The 19,866-nt window shown below is 55.4% G+C and overlaps 1 protein-coding gene across 1 annotated transcript; it reads left to right on the top strand.

Annotated features, from left to right (window-relative positions):
- Positions 1-3,805: 3,805 nt before the first annotated feature.
- On the top strand, positions 3,806-19,280 carry HAP1 (huntingtin associated protein 1; the record flags this gene model as incomplete). The annotated part of the gene is given in 16 exon segments (XM_080826655.1): positions 3,806-3,858; positions 11,024-11,193; positions 11,288-11,590; positions 11,852-11,944; positions 12,595-12,692; positions 13,278-13,394; positions 13,518-13,699; positions 13,914-14,126; positions 15,370-15,487; positions 15,877-15,954; positions 16,250-16,351; positions 16,355-16,405; positions 16,537-16,628; positions 17,650-17,993; positions 19,104-19,147; positions 19,149-19,280. Coding segments are annotated over 16 exon segments (2,190 nt in total).
- Between the last annotated feature and the right edge of the window lie 586 nt (positions 19,281-19,866).

Here is a 19,866-nt window from a genome sequence, read left to right as displayed (position 1 = left end):
TGTAGACCACCACCTCCTCACTGCGTTCTCCTCGGTGCAAGCTCAGTGAGGGATGTCTCCCTCTTAGAAGGGCACCAGTTCCGTCCTGTGGCCCCAGCCTCATAGCCTCATCTAAGCCTATTTACATCCCAAAGGATCCACCTCTAAATATCGCTTTGGGGCCTAGGACTTCAACATATGAATTTGGGGGGACATTCAGGGCATGATGGGGCCCTAGCAAGATCCACACAACTTGGGTCATTTGAGAATTTGGTGAAGGGACAGTTCCCAGAGACCTAGGCAGGGGGAGGAACAAACAAGGGAGAGGGCAGCACCCTGGGCTAATTACAATGGCCTCAGACCAGAAAGCAGGGAGTGCTTCTTGGGGATGGACCCCTGGATGAGGTGCTCTCCTCCCACCAGTGATCTTTGTTGGCCAAACCGAAGCAGAAACCAGAGAACCCATCCATGTATATCAGTGCTGCCCAGAGCAGGGTGGAGAGAGGTACAGGAGCCAAGGAAGGGTAAGCTGACCGACCCCACGCTTTCCAGACGAGGACTCTTCCAAGAAAGGGTTGGAATTTCGAGTTTCGTAAGAGCCGATGAGGACAAGGGATGGGAGGGGCCAGCCATGGTTGAGCTTCACAGGAGGTGCTGAGCTTCCTGGCAGCCTGGACAAAAAGGGAAAGTTAAGCTAGATGATGAAGTGAGTTGACACTTAAAATTTCCTTGTAGGAGCTAACGGAGCCTCTAACCTTGAAAAAAATCAATGGATGTCTCTGAACCTCAGTTTCTTCCTCTGTAAAGTGGGGATAATGCTCCGCCTACTGCACATGAAGAGAGAATGAGAGCACAGTGAATCCAGGCAGGAGGAAGGGGGAAAGGCAAAAGGCTTCCCAGAGGAGTTTTGCCTTTCTGTTTTCCAGAAGGGACATCTACCCTCAGGGACACTGGCAGGAAGCTGACCATTGACCCTATCTTGCTGCAAGGGAAGTTGGGAAATTTATTTATTTGACATAGACAGCAAGAGAGGGAGCAAGACAGCAAGCAGGGGGAGTGGGAGAGGGAGAAGCAGGCTTCCCACTGAGCAGGGAGCCCAATGTGGGACTCCATCCCAAGACCCTGGATCATGACCTGAGCCGAAGGCAGACACTTAATGACTGAGCTACCCAGACGCCCAAATCAGGGTCCTGATGATAAGAAAGGAAGGAGGCATGGAAGACGGAGGGTTGATCTCCTGTCGTGTCTGCTGTGATGTGGAACTAGTCTCCCCAGCTAGCCTCTTCCACTTAGGTAGGCTTATGCGAGGGAGGCAGCAGAATGGCCGGGTGGGTGCCTGGGTTTCAGTGAAGGAGCCGACCAGAAGGGGGAGTGCAGGCTTAGTGAGTGTGGGCAGATCTGACTGAGAGGCACGCCCAGCCCTGGTGGTCTGGGCCAGTCTCCGTGTCTGCCACACACCACAGGGGCATGGTGACACCACCTCGGTGTCACCAGGACCAATGGAGACTGACACCTATCACAATGGCAGGTGTCATGCTGAAGACAAGGGAGGCAGCACCAAGTGCCCCCCAGAAATGGCAAAGAGCTAGAATGAGGGGGAGAATCCAACAAGGTGGTGTTGGGCAGAAGACCTTCCTTTGCCCTACATCCTGCCAGCTGGGCTTAGAATCAAATTGACATGAGACAGATTAACAGAAGAAAATCAAATTTAATAGGTCTCCCTATGGGGAATCCACACAGACATGAACTTCCAAAGATAATGAGGCAATGGGGAAGCGGATTGGGGAAGGTTCTGAGGATTCAAAGGGGAGGAAGCTCACTAGCAGGAAGGTGAAAGGAGAGATTTGGAAAAACAAGGTTGCCCAATTATGCAGGTAAAGGGAAGTCTGTTAATAGCTCTCTTCCGGGCACAGGCTCTTTTTTCCAATGCAAATTTTGGTAGCTGAAGGGGAGGCGGAGAGCTTTTCCTGCATCTGCTGGGTTTTGATTCCTCCTACCTGGAAATAATCTTTATGCCCAAGTGGCCCATCTTGGGACAGCCTACCCTCGGCCCCTACAGTGGGATTTCAATATCAAGTTCTCAGGAGGCACCTGGCTGGCTCAGTTGGTAGAGCATGTGACAGCTGATCTTGGAGTTCCAAGTTTGAGCTCCATGGTGGGCATAGAGATTACTTAACAAAACAAAACAAAACAAAACAAATCAAGTTATCAAAATAAATCCAAAGTTAGCTATCATTTGTGAACCTAAAAGTACTGTTGGAAATACAGTCTGTCAATTTAAAAACATTATTAAAAATGTTTTTAGGGGTGCCTGGGTGGCTCAGTGGGTTAAGCCACTGTCTTCGGCTCAGGTCATGATCTCAGGGTCCTGGGATCAAGCCCCACGTCGGGCTCTCTGCCCAGCGGGGAGTCTGCGTCCCCCTCTCTCTCTGCCTGCCTCTCTGCCTGTTTGTGATTTCTGTCTGTCAAATAAATAAATAAAATCTTTTAAAAAAATGTTTTTAAAGATTACCAAGGTGACTCACTGGCTTAGTCAGTAGAGCAAATGACTCTTGATCTCCGGGTTCTAAGTTTAAGCACCGCATTCGGTATAGAGATGACTTAAAAACAAAATCTTTAGGGATGCCTGGGTAGCTCAGTTGGTTAAGCATCTGACTCTTGATCTCAACTTGGGCCTTGATCTCAGGGTCATGGGTTCAGGCCCCTGTACTGGGCTCATGTGTGAAACCCATGGTTTAGAAAGAAATAAAGTCTTATTAAAAAATTAATTTAAAGGAGCGCCTGAGGGCACCTGGGTGGCTCAGTGGGTTAAAGCCTCTGCCTTCGGCTCAGGTCATGATCCCAGGGTCCTGGGATCGAGCCCCACATCAGGCACTCTGTTCCGCGGAGAGCCTACTTCCTCCTCTCTCTCTCTCTGCCTGCCTCTCTGCCTACTTGTGATCTCTGTTTGTCAAATAAATAAATAAAATCTTTAAAAAAAATAAAAATAAAGGAGCGCCTGTTGGCTCAGTGGGTTAAGCCTCTGCTTTTGGCTCAGGTCATGATCTCAGGGTCCTGGGATCGAGGCCTGTGTCAGGCTCTCTGCTGAGCGGGGAGCCTGCTTCCCTCTCTCCCTCTGCCTGCCTCTCTGCCTACTTGTGACCTCTCTCTCTCTGTCAAATAAATAAATAAAATCTTAAAAAAAATTTAATTTTAAAACATGAAAAACAAATGAAGTCTTACACTAAAAAAAGCTCGAAAACATGTCTACACAGCCACATCTAAAAAGCATGTAGGTTGGCTAAAAAGAAAAACTCAACAAGATAAAATAAGTAGGTAGGAAATATTTAGATGGAATCCTAAATCCTATACTAGATCCAAAGACATCTCTGCACATATAGAGAACATGGGTAACATATATAGAGAAATTGGGTAACACCCAAGACACGTGGGAAAGATTTGAGAGATTCTGTTGTTGACCACCCCCCCGCCCCATTCCCAATAATTACTAGGACCGTGAGGCTGTGCAAAATGTGTCCAAATGCAGTCCAAATGGAAGGAACGGGAGCGCGCCTTGTGGGCTAGATATCGTGGGGCGTTCTTTGTTCAGTCCATCACCAAAGCTTCCTAAGGGTCTGCTTTCTGGCAGGCTTTGCCCATGGCCCTGGGGACTGAGATGCCCCACATTCTTGTCTTCCAGTGCGGAAACAGACAAGTAAGCAATGGTGGCAGCAGGGGGCGCATGTGCGTGGGAGTCTCAGTGGGTTCAGGGAGTCTCAGTGGGTTCAGCGAGCCCGCGGAGGGAGTGGGGGACATTTGAGTCACCCTTCAAATAAGGAGGGGTTCGATGGAAATCATGGAAGGCATCTGGGATTTCCTGGCAGTGGGAGCAGCAAAGACGTGAGGACAGGAGACTGAGCACAGAGTCAGGAGAAATGACAGTGGGTTGGAGGGGTGAGAGCGAGAAACAGGCTGGAAAATGAGGCAAAACTGGTAAAAGGTCTCCCTGGAACCTGGCGCCGTGGGGTGCCTGTGACAAGGGAACCCCAGGACACTGTTCCTCTGCCAGGAATGGCTGGAATGCCCAGAGTCCTCACTCGCTGCTTGGTGTGCTAACCCCTGTTTCTCATCTACAAAACAGTAATATTTTTCTTCCTTCCAGTAAGGATGAAATGACATACATGAATAGCATATGGGGCCCAGTGAATTTGCGTTTCTCCCTGCTTCGCTGTCCCCCAGCCCCATCATGAATTGTTCCCAGAAGGGCTCAGAGTCTGGACATGGACCCAAGGTTTAGAAGGAGCTGCTGACTCCGGGGACAGAAGTCAGGGCGTGAAGGGTTCCTTGGTCTTCTCCCTGAACCTGGTGGAGTAGAGAGAGGCCCCAGGGCAGGAGAAGCTCCTCCCAGGCTTGCCTGCCATGGCCAGCTCAGCAGGCTAGACCCAGCTGATGGCCCTGCCTTCCCTGACACAGGGTGCTGTGGTTCCCTCCACCTGGCTTCCAGGTGCTTCCCGCAGAGCCTCCCAGGCCCTGGGCCGTGACCTGTCACCTGCTGATTGCTCCTATCCCACTTAGGCCTCTAGCTCTGGTGCCTACAGGAAGCGAGTGAGGACTGAGCTGAGGGGCTCTAAGTGAGAAGCAGGGAGAGGACTATGCCGCAGCCCCAACATCCCCCACCCCTGAGGGTCTGGTGTCCTTGTGCCCTGGGAGGTTTCCTGGGGGGGCTCACCTGTGTTGGGGAGTGTGGAGCACTGTCCAGGGTCTAGAGCCCTAGGGTCTCGCCCTGACTGGGCAAGCCTCTCTGAAGTCTTTTGGGGACCACTCCCCACCCACCCCACCCACAACCAGACTCACCCAGAAAATCCATCCCGTGTTCATTCAACAGATACTAAGTGCTTACTCTAATTAGAGCCCTAAGGATACAGAAGTGAGCAAACAGACCTGCTCTCCTGGTTAAATAACCATCTTATAAGTAACAAGACTCTTTTTTTTTTTTTTTAAAGATTTTATTTATTTATTTGACAGAGAGCGTGAGAGATCACAAGTAGGCAGAGCAGCAGGCAGAGATGGTGGGGGAAGTAGGCTCCCTGCTGAGCCAAGCCCCTGATGCGGGACCCTGAGATCATGACTTGAGCCGAAGGCAGAAGCTTTAACCCACTGAGCCACCCAGGCGCCCCAAGTAACAAGACTCTTAACACTATGAACAGTGAGAGCCAGGAGAGAATAGGGAGGGCTTCCTAGAGGAGGAGGCCAGCCTCAGGAGAGCCAGAGAAGAGCAGAAGTGAGCCTGCAGGCCATGTGGGTAATGGGTGGTAGATATTCCTCCAGGTCAAGAGCCCTCAGGTGAGAGAAAGCTCGGTGGGGTTTGGAGTGGAGGAAACCTCTGTCCCCAGGGTCCTAGCCATCCCTGTTAGAGCCCCGCCCTCACTGTCACCCCAGGTACTTCCCCTCTGCCTTCTCTCCTTCTCTTGTCCTGACCAGCAGGGGGCCTATACACCCAGAAGACACCAGGTTGAGGGGCTCAGGCCCCCAGCATCCCCACTCCCTCAGCCCAGGCCTGGGAGAAGCTCCGAGTGTGCAGTGCCCAGGAGTCTGACCAGGGTCTGGGAAGGAGGAATCAAGGACAGGGGGCCTGAGGTTGTGGAGGGGCCTGGGCAGTGGTGGGGAAGAGGTGGTGCAGAGGGAGGAGGGGTTCCGGGAGGGAGTCCTACAAGAGAGGAGCAGGAGTGGGGCTGGTGAGGCAGCTCCCCTGTCCCCATCTAGTCTGATGCAGAAAGTGGTCCTGGTGTCTGGCCCTGCCCCGGATCCCTGGCACTGACCTGACCCTCAGGGGCTCCTGTCCTAGGTTCATTTTCCAGGATCAAGCCAGGCAAGGTGGCCTGAGGCTGGGGTCAGAGTGACTACGCTTGGCCCCAAGTTCATGGCTGTGGTGGGGGGAAAGCCCCTTCCTGTCCTCTCTCTGGTTCAGCAGGGGTCAGAGGGTGCATACTGGGAGGGAAGGAGGAGGTCTAGGGTTTCTGTTTTGCTGACCTCTCTGGTTAGAGCAGCAGCAGCTTGGGGCGGAGAACAGGGCTGAAGGACACCACTGGAGAGGGACGTGCTGGGTCTCCTGGGCTGCTGTGGGCTTATCAGCCAGGCCAAGATGTTCATTTGTGGAGTGACCAGGGGTCTGAGCGTTGGCTTCTCCATCTGTCAAATGAAGTCGCTATCCGTACTCTGCCTCTTCTGTGGGGTCACTGATCCCTTGGGTGAGGGCTGGCTGGGAGAAGGTGGGGGTATGTGGGCTGACACTGCCCCCTGGTGGCTGTGTCTAGAGTTGCTTTGCCCGGTGCCAGGACCTATAGGGTCCCCTTCAACGCTGTCTTCTCCGATCCACTTTCTCCTTCATCACCCTAAACTTCCCAGGGTCCTCCGCGATGCTTTCTCATGAGCAGGAATAATTCAATTAAGCAAACATCCATTCAGCAGGAGTGGAATGGGCCCCTATTGTATGTCCTGTTCTGGGGAGTTTTGTAGGGGCAGGTGATAAAAAAATATTAAATGTTAAGAATTAGATACTGGTGTTGGTTGCACAACTATGTGAATATACTGAAAACCACAGATTGGATGCTTTAATTTTAATTTTATTTTATTTTGAAGATTTATTTATTTATTTCAGAAGAGGGGGGAAAGGGGCAGAGGGAGAGAGAGAATCCCAAACAGACTCCTTGCTGAGTACAGAGCCTGACCTGGGGCTGGATCCCAGGACCCTGAGATCATCAGCCAAACTGAAACCAAGAGGATGTTCTACCACCTGAGCCACCCAGGAGCCCCTGTGATTTTATTTTATTTATTTTATGTATTATTATTATTTTTTAAAGATTTTATTTATTTATTTGACAGAGAGAGAGATCACAAGTAGACAGAGAGGCAGGCAGAGAGAGAAGGGGGAAGCAGGCTCCCCGCTGAGCAGAGAGCCTGATGCGGGGCTTGATCCCAGGACCCTGAGATCACGACCTGAGCTGAAGGCAGAGACTTAACCCATTGAGCAACCCAGGCACCCCTGCGATTTTATTTTTAAGTAATCTCTACACCCAACGTGGGGCTCAAGCTTACAACCCCAAGATCAAGAGTCCTATGCTCCACTGGCTGGGCCAGCCAGGCACCCCTGGACATTTTTAGGGGCTCCTGGTTGGTTCAGTAGGTTAAGTGTCTGACTCTTGGTTTTGGCTCAGGTCGTGATCTCTATTGGGAGATGGAGCCCCGAGTTAGGCTCCCTGCTTGGTGGGGAGTCTGGTTCCCCTCTCCCTCTGCCCTTCTCCCACCTTGTGCATGTCTCTCTCTGAAATGAATAAATGGTCTTTTAAAAAAGCTGTTTTGTTTCCTGGCAATTCACAGACCTGTACCCCTGGGGCTAATAATACATTATATGTTAATAAAAAATTTAAATAAAAAAATAAAATAAAATAAAAATAAATGTAAAAAAAAAGCTGTTTTGTTTCAAGAGCAAGAGCCATAGGGTCATTATGGTCTAAATGTTTGTGTCCTCTTGCAATTCACGTTGAAGTGCTAACCTCCAGTGTGATGGTGTTAGGAGGCGGGGCCTTGGGGAAGTGACTAGATTCTGAGCTGGGAACCCCCATGAGTGGGAACTGATGGCCCTCGTAGAAGAGACCCCAGGAGCTCCCTCGGTCCTTCCGCCATGTGACGACTGACAGCAGTCCACGGACTGGGAGTGGGAGGTCTCACCAGGCACCACATCTGTGGGCACCTCCGTCTTCCAGCCTCCAGAGCTCCGAGAAACAGTTTATAAACCACTCAGTCTATGGTACCTCATTAAAACCATCTGAGCCAACCAAGACGCTGCCTACTGTCTCTACTCTCAGCCGCAGCCATCTCTCTCTCTCATTAAACTTAAGATGACAACTCTCTGATGACAAGCTGTCCACTCCCTCAGGCGAGGTCTGGTCCATGGGGCCTGCTGCTCCCTTTCTTTTTCTTTTCTTTTCTTTTTTCTTAAGATTTTATTTATTTATTTGACAGACAGAGATCACAAGTAGGCAGAGAGGCAGGCAGAGAGAGAGGGGGAAGCAGGACCCTGGGATCATGACCTGAGTCGAAGGCAGAGGCTTTAACCCACTGAGCCACCCAGGCACCCCTGCTGCTCCCTTTCTGACCCTCCCCTGCAATCCTCTCTGTTCATTTCAGCCCCTCTGACCGCCCTCTCCTACCTCAAGCCTTCACTTTTGCTGTTGTCTCTCACTCTCTTTGGGTGGCTGTCCTCCCCTGCTCCCTCCCTCCTTCAGCTTTGGACTGAAGTGATTCTTCACCCTAATGTTTAATTTGCAACCCAGCGCCCATCCACCACTCCCAGGCACCCCCTCCTGTTGTCTTTTCCTCCACAGTACTTGTCCCAACTAAAATACGATGTGATTTGCTTCTTTGTGTAGTGTTTGTAGCTCCCTGCTGCATGTGGGCCCTGGGAGGGCAAAGACCTTTGCATGTTTTGACCACTGATGTCCCCAACCAGTACTAAGGTTACCACAAAACAGGGCAGTTGTGGAAAGCCTAGGAGGAGGTTGTGGAGTTTGGATGCCTCCTCTTCTTATCCCAAGCCTCTGGCCTGACACCCCGCCCCCCCGAATAGTCTGGAAGAAGTATTGGAGTCTGGATGGGAGGAGGGGAGGAAAAGAGGGAGTTGGGGCCAGTGGTCGAAGGTTGGGTGGGGTCTGGGCTCCCCAGGGGACCCATTTCTTACTTCCCTGCCAAGACAGGTTTGGAGGTGGAGCCAATATATATTTTTAAAAGATTTTTATTTATTTGACAGAGAGATACAGCAAGAGAGGGAGCACAAGTAGGGGAAGTGGGAGAGGGAAAAGCAGGCTTCCCGCTGAGCAGGGACCACCCCCCCCAACATGGGACTTGATCCTGGGACCCTGGGATCATGACCGGAGCCAAAGGCAGACATCTAACAACTGAGCCACACAGGCGCCCCTGGAGGCAATATTTTAGAAATAACATAACTAAGGAAGACTGCCCCTCTGATAAACAGGCAGAGAATTCCCTGGGGGGCTGTTGGGGGTGCAGAGGATCTGGTGCGAGGGAGGTGAACAGGTACCAGGGTTCACTCAGCAATCAGGAATGATAAACACTGGCTCCTGAGGAGAGGGGCTGCCCTTTGAGGGGGATAGGTATGAGCTGGCTGGGAAGGCTGGGAGTGTGGCCTGAGATGCAAACTAGGAAGCCATCAATGATTTCTCCTCCCTCTCTCACCCAGACCACCCTGTCAGATGAGTACTTTCCATTTTTCTCATAGTTCCTTATTTGTTTGTTTCCAAAAAAAAATTCACCATGTTCTGTAATTGTCTTAATTGTTTTCTCAGTTATTTGTTTCCCTTTCTAGATTCTAAACTCCAGGAGAGCAGGGATCTAGTTTCTCTTACTCCTTGCTGAGAGTCTAGTCTGAGAGTCTAGTACAGTGCCTGATGTATATAAATATATATTAGGGGCTCAATAAATATTTGTCAAATGAATGAATGGACCCAGATCGAAGGAAACATTCTTTTTTTTTTTATTAAAGATTTTATTTATTTATTTGACAGAGATCGCAAGTAGGCAGAGAGGCAGGCAGAGAGAGGTTGGAGGGAAGCAGGTTCCCTGCTGAGCAGAGAGCCGGATATGGTGTTTATCACAATGTTTCTCCATGGGAAAGCTGGTGGACAGGGCATTCTGATCCTAGTTCCTGGGTTGTGTCTCTTGTTCCATGCTGTGTCACAGACACCCGACTCCCAAGGCACATTGTCAGCACTGGAAGTCTCTGTCCCAGCTGCAGTCCTTGGGCAGCAGCCCCGGTTCTGGGTTCAGGCTTAGCTTGGTGGCTGTGGGGAAGGGGTTCCTGGAATTCCTTCGAGATGGATTCATGTGGAGGGGGCTAGGGGGTTACCACAAAAATCGAGAAGGGAGGATGAAGCCTGAACAGTAGAGGGACTGAAGAGGAGACTGCACATTTGAGAAATATTTAGGAGGTAAATCAAGCGGGACCGGTGATTGGTTATTGAAGGGAAGAAAATTGGGGCACCGAGAATGATTCTAATGCTTTTTTTTTTTTTTTAAAGATTTTATTTATTTGACAGACAGAGATCACAAGTAGGCAGAGAGGCAGGCAGAGAGTGAGAGGGAAGCAGGCTCCCCGCTGAGCAGAGAGCCCAGGACCCTGAGATCATGACCTGAGCCAAAGGCAGAGGCTTAACCCACTGAGCCACCCAGATGTCCAATTCTAAGGCTTTAAAAGAATTAGTTCCACAACCATCTCTTTCTGGCCGGCAGATTCTTCCAGTCTAAAGGAACAGAAATGGCCACAGGAATCCTCTGCCTCCCCATCCAACTCATTCAGGACTTTGGGGGACTCTCCTAGGCACCCTCTCCCGGGGCACACTCTGAGGGACTCGTTCCCTGCGCTGAAGGGGCGCAGGTCTGGTCTTGGAGACAGACACACTCTGAGCACTGCCAGCCCCCGGGTAAGGGATGCTCTGGGGGCACGCGGGACGAGGTCCGAGGAGTCCTCACTTGCGGAGCCTCTAAGCGCAGTCTCCAGGAAGAACAGGTGTCTGCCAGGGTGGAAGGAGGTGGGCAAAGCGAATGAGGGCTGGAGGTGAAGCACCAGCAAAGGTAATAAGAACAAGTAAGGAATAGGAAGGAGGGGTGTCTAGCGGCTGGAGGACGGGGGTGTGAGCGCGGGGACCACAGTGTGACGCCCCAGACTGGGCAGCACGTGGAAACCGTACTGGAGTTTGGATTCATCTCCCGGCTACCGGGAAAGCACAATACTGCCCTAACTCCCGGGTCATATCCGGGGCGGGCAGCCGGCAACCACGGCGGGAGTGGAGGGAGGGGGTGTCCCCAGCTAGGGACTTCGAAATCGCCATACCCGAATTCCAGGGAAGCTGCGACTTGGGGCAGAACCATTCTCGGGAGGTGGAGAGGGGAGGAGAAGCCCTGCACTCCTAACCAGAGCCCACGGAACCGGCTCGGACGGCCACTCGACTCTTCTCCTTATTCTGATTTTTGCACGCTGCCTCGCCACCAGGAGCTTCCCTTGCGCGCGACCCCCAGTCCCGGACCCACTGGTCGCTCCCGGCCGCCCACTCCCGTGCTTCGTACCGCTCGGCGGGCGCCCACTCCGGGCGCTGGTTATACAGGCCCGGCTGCTGCAGCCGATTGCGGACTCAAGTTGCGTCCTAAGGGGTCGGGGCCCGGGTACGCGGGACACCGGTTCAGACAGGGGGATCCGGCGGGAATCACCCTCGCACCTCGGCCGTTAGTGCGTCTCACTCCAGAACCCTCTGCGCAGTCACCCGCGGGGGACAGGGAGCAGGATCCGGATCCCCATCCGTCTCGGGACGCCCAGCCCCAGCTCGCCTGACCTTCAAGGCTGGATCGGGGGCAGAAACCCCACGCGCGTCCGTATTCTCAGCCGCCCGGGGGAATGCCCAGTCCTTGCCCAGCAACTCGGACGCGCCACGGACCCGCTTCATATTCCAAGGACCCTTTGGTCCCGGGGCCACTGGCCTGGGGACTGGAAAGGCGGCGGGCATCTGGAAGACGCCGGCCGCCTACGTCGGGCGCGCGGCCTTTATTCGGGATCTGGAGGAAGGTAAACGCGGTCCGCGGAACCCCAGAGCGGGTGGGACGCAGACATTTCCTTGGAGAGTGGGGCCCCGTCGGTTCCAGGCGCCCCGGCCCTTCTGGCATTCAGTCTTATCGCTCTATCCATTTGTGACGTCACAGTCTGCGGAGCCTGTCCGGTCGCCTCTTCTCTCTCTCCTCCTCCCTTCTGTCGTCTGCAGATCGTTGATGGAGGGTCGGGTCTAGGGGCTCTGCGCGCCCGTTGCTCTGCAGATCTGCGCACTCTCAGGGCACCCCCCCCCGCCCGCCCGCCCCAGGCTACCGCAGTGCCTGGAGAAGGGCGCGCGCTGCGGGAAGGCGCTGCCCGGCGCCCGCTGGGGAGGTGGGTGGGCGGAGCGGGAGGTTTTGTCAACCTTCTGGTTGCGGGGTCGCGGGGGGGTGGTTGGGGGGGGTGTCAAAGCCGTGCTTTCCCCAGCCTAGGGATGGGCGGGGCCTCAGGTTTCTTCCCCTCGTAGCCTCTCCTGGGGGACGGGAGATCCCTGGATTGGGTCTAAAGGCTCAGGGCCCCCTACTGCAGTGCTGGAAAAGTTTCTTTCTTCTCTCCATACGCAACAGGTGCAGGGCGGGTGACTGTGTCTGTTTTCTGACCCACGAGGCTCCAGTGAGTCGGCCAAGGCTGCCCTCTGGGTAAGGAGGAATGAGCCAGTCTGTGGCTGTACTTCCACTAGCCGCCTGCATTCTCCTAGGTGCCAGGGACCCAGGCGGCCGAGAAGCAGTTCCACCTGAGCTTGGAGGACTGGGATCCTTCACCTTGCCCAGGCCCCTCCAGAACAAGAGTCCAGCTGGTCCTGGGAGCAGGGAAGGGAGTGCTGAGTACTGGGGGTGGGGTGGGGTGTGGAGAGGATATTGGGGGCAGGAAGGGAGCTCAGTCTTCTCCCTTGTTGCTGACTCTTGTTGCTGAGGGAGCATTTGGGGATCGGACAGGAAACAGTGGGATGTGGGGTGGGATATGCCCCCCTTTTCCTGATACAGCTGCACCCCCTGCTTTTGCATCCCTGTGTCCTGACTGGCCCCCGCGAGTCAAGATCACCCAAGAAGCTGTCAGGTTGATGTTGAATCTGCTAGAGGACGTGGGTATTGCCTTCCCCGCTGGGGTCAGCCTGAGTCTTAGCCAGGCCTCCCTTTTAAATCTGCCCGGAGGGGTAGGAGTCCTGTCTGTTCCCTGCTTCACTGTTTTTCTGGGGGCCAAGCTGGGGGTCCCTCCTATGAGGTCCAGGCTGGAATTGCTCTTAGAGCCATCTTTTCTTTTTTCTTTTTTCTTTTTTTTAAAAAAGATTTTATTTATTTACTTGAAAGAGAGCATGAGAGGGGAGAGGGTCAGAGGGAGAAACAGACTCCCCGCTGAGCAGAGAGCCCGATGCGGGGCTCGATCCCAGAACCCTGGGATCATGACCTGAGCCGAAGGCAGTCGCCCAACCAACTGAGCCACCCAGGCGCCCCAGAGCCATCTTTTCTATAAAGGGACATGGAGTCAGGCCCCACAGTGGGTTGATGGCAGGTTCTTTCCCAGTACCCTGGGAAACTAGGGTGTGGAAAGGTTTCCCTTAGTGGCCTGGCTTCCCTTTGACTCCTGTGTATTCCCTAGCTTCTCCCACCTGTCTGGGAGATCCCAGAAAACAAAAAAGTATTCCCCATGGTTGTGGGTCTCTCTGTAGAGAGAGCGGGACCTAAATACGGCGGCTCGCATTGGCCAGTCCCTGGCGAAACAGAACTGTGCTCTGATGGAGGAGAACAGCAAGCTGGAAGCCGTGCTGGGCTCAGCCAGGGAGGAGGTAGCTAGGCAGGGAGGAGGGGCACGGGGTGTGCCATCTCAGACCTTCCCGCGTCCCCGTCATGCCAGGACCTGTGCTTGCCTCTGCCTGCCTTCCAACACGGATCCTTTCCTCCACTGGCAGATTTTACATCTCAGACGCCAGCGGTGCTTGCAAGATGATTTCCTCCAGCTCTACTCCGACTCTGAGGAGGAGGAAGAGGAGGACGAAGAGGAAGAAGAGGAGGAGGAGGAGGAAGACGAGGAAGAGGCAGAGGAAGAAGAGGCAGAGCAGCAGCACCATCATCCCTATGGAGCCTGTGGACTGTGAGTGTCCTGCCTTTTCGCTGGGGCGGTCCCTTCTCTGTGCCTCGGTTTCCCTATCTGCAAACAGAGACACACATGGGGCATCTGCCAGCAGGGTTGCTAGGGCTAAATGAGACCACCCCGCTGAGCCTGGGGGTGGGGGGCAGGTCCTGGGGGGGCTGGGCCCTGGGTCCCCCAGTCCTGGGCCCTGACTCCCCTTGCTCCCGGCCACTAGGACTTCTGTGCAGGAGGTCGAGTCGCTGCACTACTGCCCCCAGCTGGAGGAGGAGAACCAGCCCCTGAAAGAGGAGGTGAGGCTGAGGCAAGAGGGCATACCCTCTGGGCGGGCTGTCGACCCCCCCCTCCTTTCCCTCCAGACCTCTCAACTCGATGCCCTTGAGGAGGAGGAGCAGGTGCTCATCCTGTATTGTGTGGAGCAGTTTTGTTCGTGAGGTTGTAACTTGGGGGTGGAGGGCTGTCCCAAGGAGCCCGAAGGAAGAACTCAGGGATCATAGACTGGAGACGGGAGTGCGAGTCCCAGCTCCGGCACTTCCTAGCTGTGGGAGCTTGGTCAAGTTCCTGACATCTCTGAAACTTTAGAAAGAGGAGGAATTACCTCAGCCCTGCAGGCCTCTCCAGAGGCAAAGCTGAGGATGTGCTTTGCGCACACTGTAAAGAGCTGTGCAGAAGCCACGGGACCCCTCTAAGCCTGTTTCCTTTTGTCGTTCGGGACACGGGAAGGAGGGGCCTGGAGCAAGGAAGAGAAGGAGCCCCGAGCTGCCAGACACCAGGCGGGGCACCGGGCCTGGGGCAGGGGCCAGTGTGGTTACCCTGTGTTTATGAAGATGAGGCAGGCACAGCATTTGTCCCCGAGAAGTCAAGTTGAGCTGTGAGATGCATGTGCAAGATGGCAGGGGCTGAGCTCACGGGGCCTCCCCTTCCCGCAGGCCTGACCTTCCTTCCCTCTGGGTCCCCCAGCTACCCCAATGGCCAGGCCCATAGGAGCTGGTCCCCAAGTTTGGTTGCTTCTACCTCCTAAGGAAGGCTCAAGTCTCTTTCGTCCTCCTCACCCCCCTGTCTCTAACCCAGGCCCAGTCTTACCCGTCTCCCCTCCTGTACTGCTGTCTTTCCAGGTCCTTCTGCACACAATCCAAATGAGTTTTCTAAAACCAAATCTGAGATGCCTAAACCCCCAGCTTCCCAATTGGCCAAAGAGTAACCTCGGCCTCCTACCCCAGCCCCTGGGATCTGGCAAGCCCTCCCTCCCAGGGTCTTGTGATGGGCCCTGGGCCCCTCCACACCCTCTCTGGGCCTTGTCTGCCCTTTTTGGCCTGGCTGAGTCCCACTCACCCTGCAGAGGTCTTAGCTGCACAGACTGCATAAGGCGAGCCCGGGTGCCGCTGTTGTGACCCCCCGCCTGCCCTTTACACGCGTTCCACCCTAGCCCAGAGTGGGCCCTGGTGGCATTTCCTTGCTCATCAGCGTCCCCACTAGACTTGAGCTCTGCATGCGCTGGGACCAGGTCTCTCGGGCCCCTCACCCAGGGCCTTGCTCCATGTCAGTCAACAGACATTTATTGGGATGAAGACCCAGTGAGAAATGCGGAGTCCTGCGAGCCCCGAGTCCCCTGCCTGAGCTGAGGGGTGGGGTGGATAGGGGCGTCCGGAGGGCCAGACTGGTCCCGAGGCCAGCGTGCGGATGGCCGAGCTGTGGGAGGTGCTGGCGCTCAGGATGGAGACTCATGACCAGCAGTGGAGGGAGGTCACCCAGCTGCGGACCCAGGTCCTGATGTTGCGGTGCCGCTGCCAGATGGTGGATCCGGCTATGTGTTGGGCTCCCTCCTCCCTGCCCGGCCCCGTGGAACCCCAGCCCCCTCCTCTCTGCCCTGGGCTCACAGAGCAGCCAGGCCCCAGGCCCCTCTGTGTGCAGAGTCAGAGTTGGAGGAGATCCGGAGTGTCTTGTTCTGCCCCCTGCTTGTCCCAGGGAAGGGACCCTGTCCCAGGGAAGGGACCTAGGCCCAGGGAAGGTCACAGGGTGTTCTAGAACGCCTGACTCTGGTGCTCGATGGGACCCCATTCCAGGTGACCTCTTGCTTCAGAAAGGGCTGCCAAACACTCGGCAGTGTGCCTGGGAAGACTTGCCGGAGCGGGTAGGGAGGCCTCGGGAGGGGCTGGTGGGTCTTGGGTGGGGCTGACCAGTCTCGGTCCTTCCAGATGGAGAAGTTGCAGCGGCAGCTGGCTTTGGAGAAGGAAATCCAGATGAGGCTCCGGGATGAGGTGAAACGCCCCCTGGGTCCTGCCTGGGCCTTTGAGAGCCCCTGGCCCAGAGCCGGGAACTCAAGGCCCTTGGCCAGCTGGCTGGCTGTCCTGGGAAGATGAGCTCCTTGAGCAGGCTCTGGGTCTGTCCCTTTGCACACTCTTGGTGTCTGGTGTGGGGCCTGGCTGTTCAGCCCTTTCTGAAGCAAGAGGTCACATGGAAGGGGGCCTGAGTGGAGCAGAGTCCAAGGACCTGCTCAGGGCACCCTGCATGTCATTATGTGGGTCTGGAGCCTGGGCCGTGTGTCTGCAGCAGAACCTGCAGGTGGCTTTCCAGCCACAGGACCTGCAAGAAAGGTACGCAGAGTGTGGGGGCATGCTGACTGAGGCCCAAGAGGAGGTGAGGACCCTCGGCCAGTGAGCCCCCGTGTCCACTAGTCCTGTCACCTGCTACACATACACTATACCCCTGGTGAGGACCACGCCCTCTGCCTTCTGCCCTCTGTGTGCTCTCCCCTGCTGGCTGATTTCCATCCCTCATCCCTTTCTGGCCCTGAAAGTGGGGGCTGGGGTTCTGTGGGGATCCCCTGCTCTCCCCTGCAGGAGGCCCTTCCTGGTTTCCAGGAGACCCTGGCCGAGGAGCTCAGAATATCTATAAGGAAGATTATCTCAGACTCTGTGTTTCTTATGGAAAGGTGCGCTGCTGGGGCCCTTCCAGGCCCCTGCCTGACCCACACTCACCCTCCCAGAGTGTGGAGGGGGTTTGCTTTTGCTTTCTTTTACTCTTGGGCCTCCCCCCACCCCGTTAGCTGCCTGGCCCCTGCCCCCCACCCTTTTCTCTGTCCACGTGTGTGGGCCCGTCATTTCTCCAGGGACTTTTTCCACACTGGGGCCCCAGGGATTTTGCAGTTTCAGCTCATGTTGTCTTGGGACAGTGATGGCCCTTTTCTTTGTTGAAGGAGTCACGTGATGATCGCAGAGGAGATGTCACACCTGGGGTAAGCTGGCCAGGTGCTCCCCCGTCACCGGCCTCACTTTTAGCAGCCAGACAACGACCTGTGACCCTGCCATCCTGGAGAAGGCCCGGCTCTCGGGGCTGGCTGGGCTGAGGAGTTCTGGGAAGGGGATGCCCCCTCTTCCTTCCGACTTGCCCATAGTTGGCCAACTGACTTAGGCTGTTCCAGGTGGGGACTGAAGCCTTCCCTTCACCTCACCAGGGACTGAGGGGAGAAAGAACACTGGCGTAGGGCTGGGGACGTCTGGGACTTGAGTCCCCGCTTCATTCCTTTATTGACTGTGTGTCCCTGGGCAAATCGCTTGACCTGTCTGAGCCTTATTAAAATGGATTTGTTCCTATGGCAGTTAGCTGTGGGCTGGGCCACGAAGGTTAAATCAGGGAGAGGAATATTATCCTTGCTCCTCTGGGGTGTGCACAGGGTGGGGGAGTACCAGGGGCCTGTGGGGCTTGTGCAGGATGGGTGACCCTTGTCCCTCCTTCTTACCTGGAAGCCTGGATGCTGGTTCCCAGCACCACCACCCCGGGACAGAAGTGGGGAGGAGCCATCGGGTCTTGGGGGTAGACTGGGACAGAGAGCAGGGAGTTCCTCAGCCCTGGTGGCCAGGGATGTCCCGCAGGAGCGGATGATGGGGGACCGGGGGCTCTGGCTGGGGTAGGCTTTCAGGGGCACGGAAATACGTTCCTGTCTCCCTGGCCAGATTCAAGCTGTGCGGCAGTGAGGTGCGAGAGCAGGAACGGGGGTTTGAGGCTGAGAAGAGGTTAATGACAGCCGAGGATTCTGTGCTTTCAGAGGAGCTGGGGGCCACAGAAGAGGGGGTGCCTGCTGTGGACGGGTTGACAGAAGAGGCGGAGCTGGTGTTGGAGGAGGCTGAAGCCTGGGAGGAGGTGGAGCTGGAGCTGGATGACAGCGTGGTGACCTCGATGCTGGAGGCCAGCGGCTTGGGCCCCTCTCACCTAAGCATGAAGCATGTCCTCCAGCAGGTGGCCAACTGGTGGGACTTGGGGTACAGGTGGCAACTGAGACAGAAGATGTTCCAGAAAGGTGAGAAGGTGAGTGTGCTCCCACAGGGGTCACTCAAGCACCCCCACCCCCGACCCCGCCAGCCAGCGCGACAAGCTCATGGAGTGCTCACTGACTCCAACCTGGCCCCACCCAGTGTGCTTATTTGCATAAATTTGCATATCATTTGCATAGGCAAACAGGGAATGTGGTCCCAGGGCTCATTTATATGGAATTTGCCTAAGATTCCAGAGCTCTACCCCCTTTTCTCCTGGGGGGCTGGGCTGGGGGTCAGTTCCAGGACTGCTGCCCTCCATGACACCTCAGCTTCCTGTCTCTGCTGCCCCCGTCCCCAAGGCTCCCCAACCCTAGGGCAGTGGCAACAGCAGTCCAAAACAGTGTGGGGGGCGCTATCGCAGAGCAGCAGCCTGGGTGCTGACCCTGGACTTCCAGAGACTGGAGGAGAACAGGGCCAACCACCCTCCCAGGGTCTGGGACAAAGAGGGGGGTGTTTTGGGGCCACCCAGGCCCTTGGGACAAAGGCCTCTGCCAGCAAAGGGTGGTCCCCTGGGTGAGTCTGAAGATGGGCTAAGGTCTCCTCTCCCCAGCTAGAAACTCCCAAGGTTTGGAGAGCTACACCTGCTAAGTGCCAGCTGCCTTCAGGAAGGTCACAAAGATGCATTGTTTCCTTTAATTGTCACGCTCCAGTAGGTAGAGGTGCACTCCCCCTTTGTTAGGTGAGAACAGAGCTAAAGTAACTGGTTGGAGGTCACACAGCTGGAGAGGATCTGAGCCTGTTCTCATTAGTGCTGTGCTGGAATGACTCTCCTAGCCTACCCCTCCCCTCTGACCCTGTCCTGGTGCCTGCCTAGCCTGCTCAGTAAGCTGTGAAATTTAGAGCCTGTTGCTAGCCTCACCATCATAGGTGGCCTGCCCCAACTCTGATGGCCTTTTGGTCACTGCTGGGCAGCTTCATCAAGGTCGCCATGGACAATTGCGCAGTTTGTGTACCGAACAGTGGCCTCTATGGCCGGCCAGTGGGCAGCCGGCACAACGGTCAGTCGTGACTGTCTTTCTGATATAGCTGACAAGGCCTCAGTCCCTGTCCACCGTCCAGGCCCCCAGTTCACCTCCACTCCCCTTCTTTTCCAGGCTTTGCTGTGTCCCAGCAGCCTGCAGAGGCTTCACAGACAGCCTGAGGCCCATCCTTCAGCTAGCTGCCTGGCCAAGTCCCACCTGCCCCAGAAACCTCCTTCCCACCCTCCCAAATGGGACCCTCCTGTGTCAGCGGTGCACCTTCCGTCCCGACGAACCTGGGCTGGGCCTTGAAGACCCAAGCCTGCAGGCTTTCTTGAAATAGGGGACCCTGGCCCTCACTTGGCAGCTGGGCCTGGGATCACGTGCTAGTCAAGGGGGCGATGGAAGCCCAGGGGGAGGCCGGCCAGTTGCCAGACCCGGCTCTGAGCTGGGCTGAGGGTGAGGCTCGGGCCCTGGTGCAGGAAGGTGCTCTGACGACCCTCCTAACAACATGCACCTTGACCCCCGAGGTAAAGGTGGCCTCCAAGTCCTTGCTGACTTTCAGGGACCTGGTCCTCTTCCTCCATTCTTGGCCCTTTCCTCTCAGTCCGTCACTACTGTTGGAAACCCCGAATGTCTGTATGTGAGGGTGAGGGGTCCCTCTGTCCACTGGGGGCCTCCCCCCAGCCCTGGCCTGTGGCTCTTGAGTGTCTAGGCTCCCTGCCCAAGTCATCCTCTCCCTGTTGCCCTCCCCTCAGTGCTCCTTGTTTTTTCATTCCAGGTGTTCTGCCCTTTCCTACTCTTTATTCCTAAACAGCTGGACTCTGGGGCTCAGGACCCCCCTCGGTCTGACCCTACTCCCTGCTGTGCTACTCGCTCTTCTGTTCTTCTGTTGCTT

Source organism: Martes martes (genome assembly GCF_963455335.1).
Source record: "Martes martes genome assembly, chromosome: 16".
Taxonomy (NCBI): domain Eukaryota; kingdom Metazoa; phylum Chordata; class Mammalia; order Carnivora; family Mustelidae; genus Martes; species Martes martes.
The sequence above is the reverse complement of the archived record's forward strand: the minus strand, read 5'-3'. Positions and strand labels throughout refer to the sequence as shown.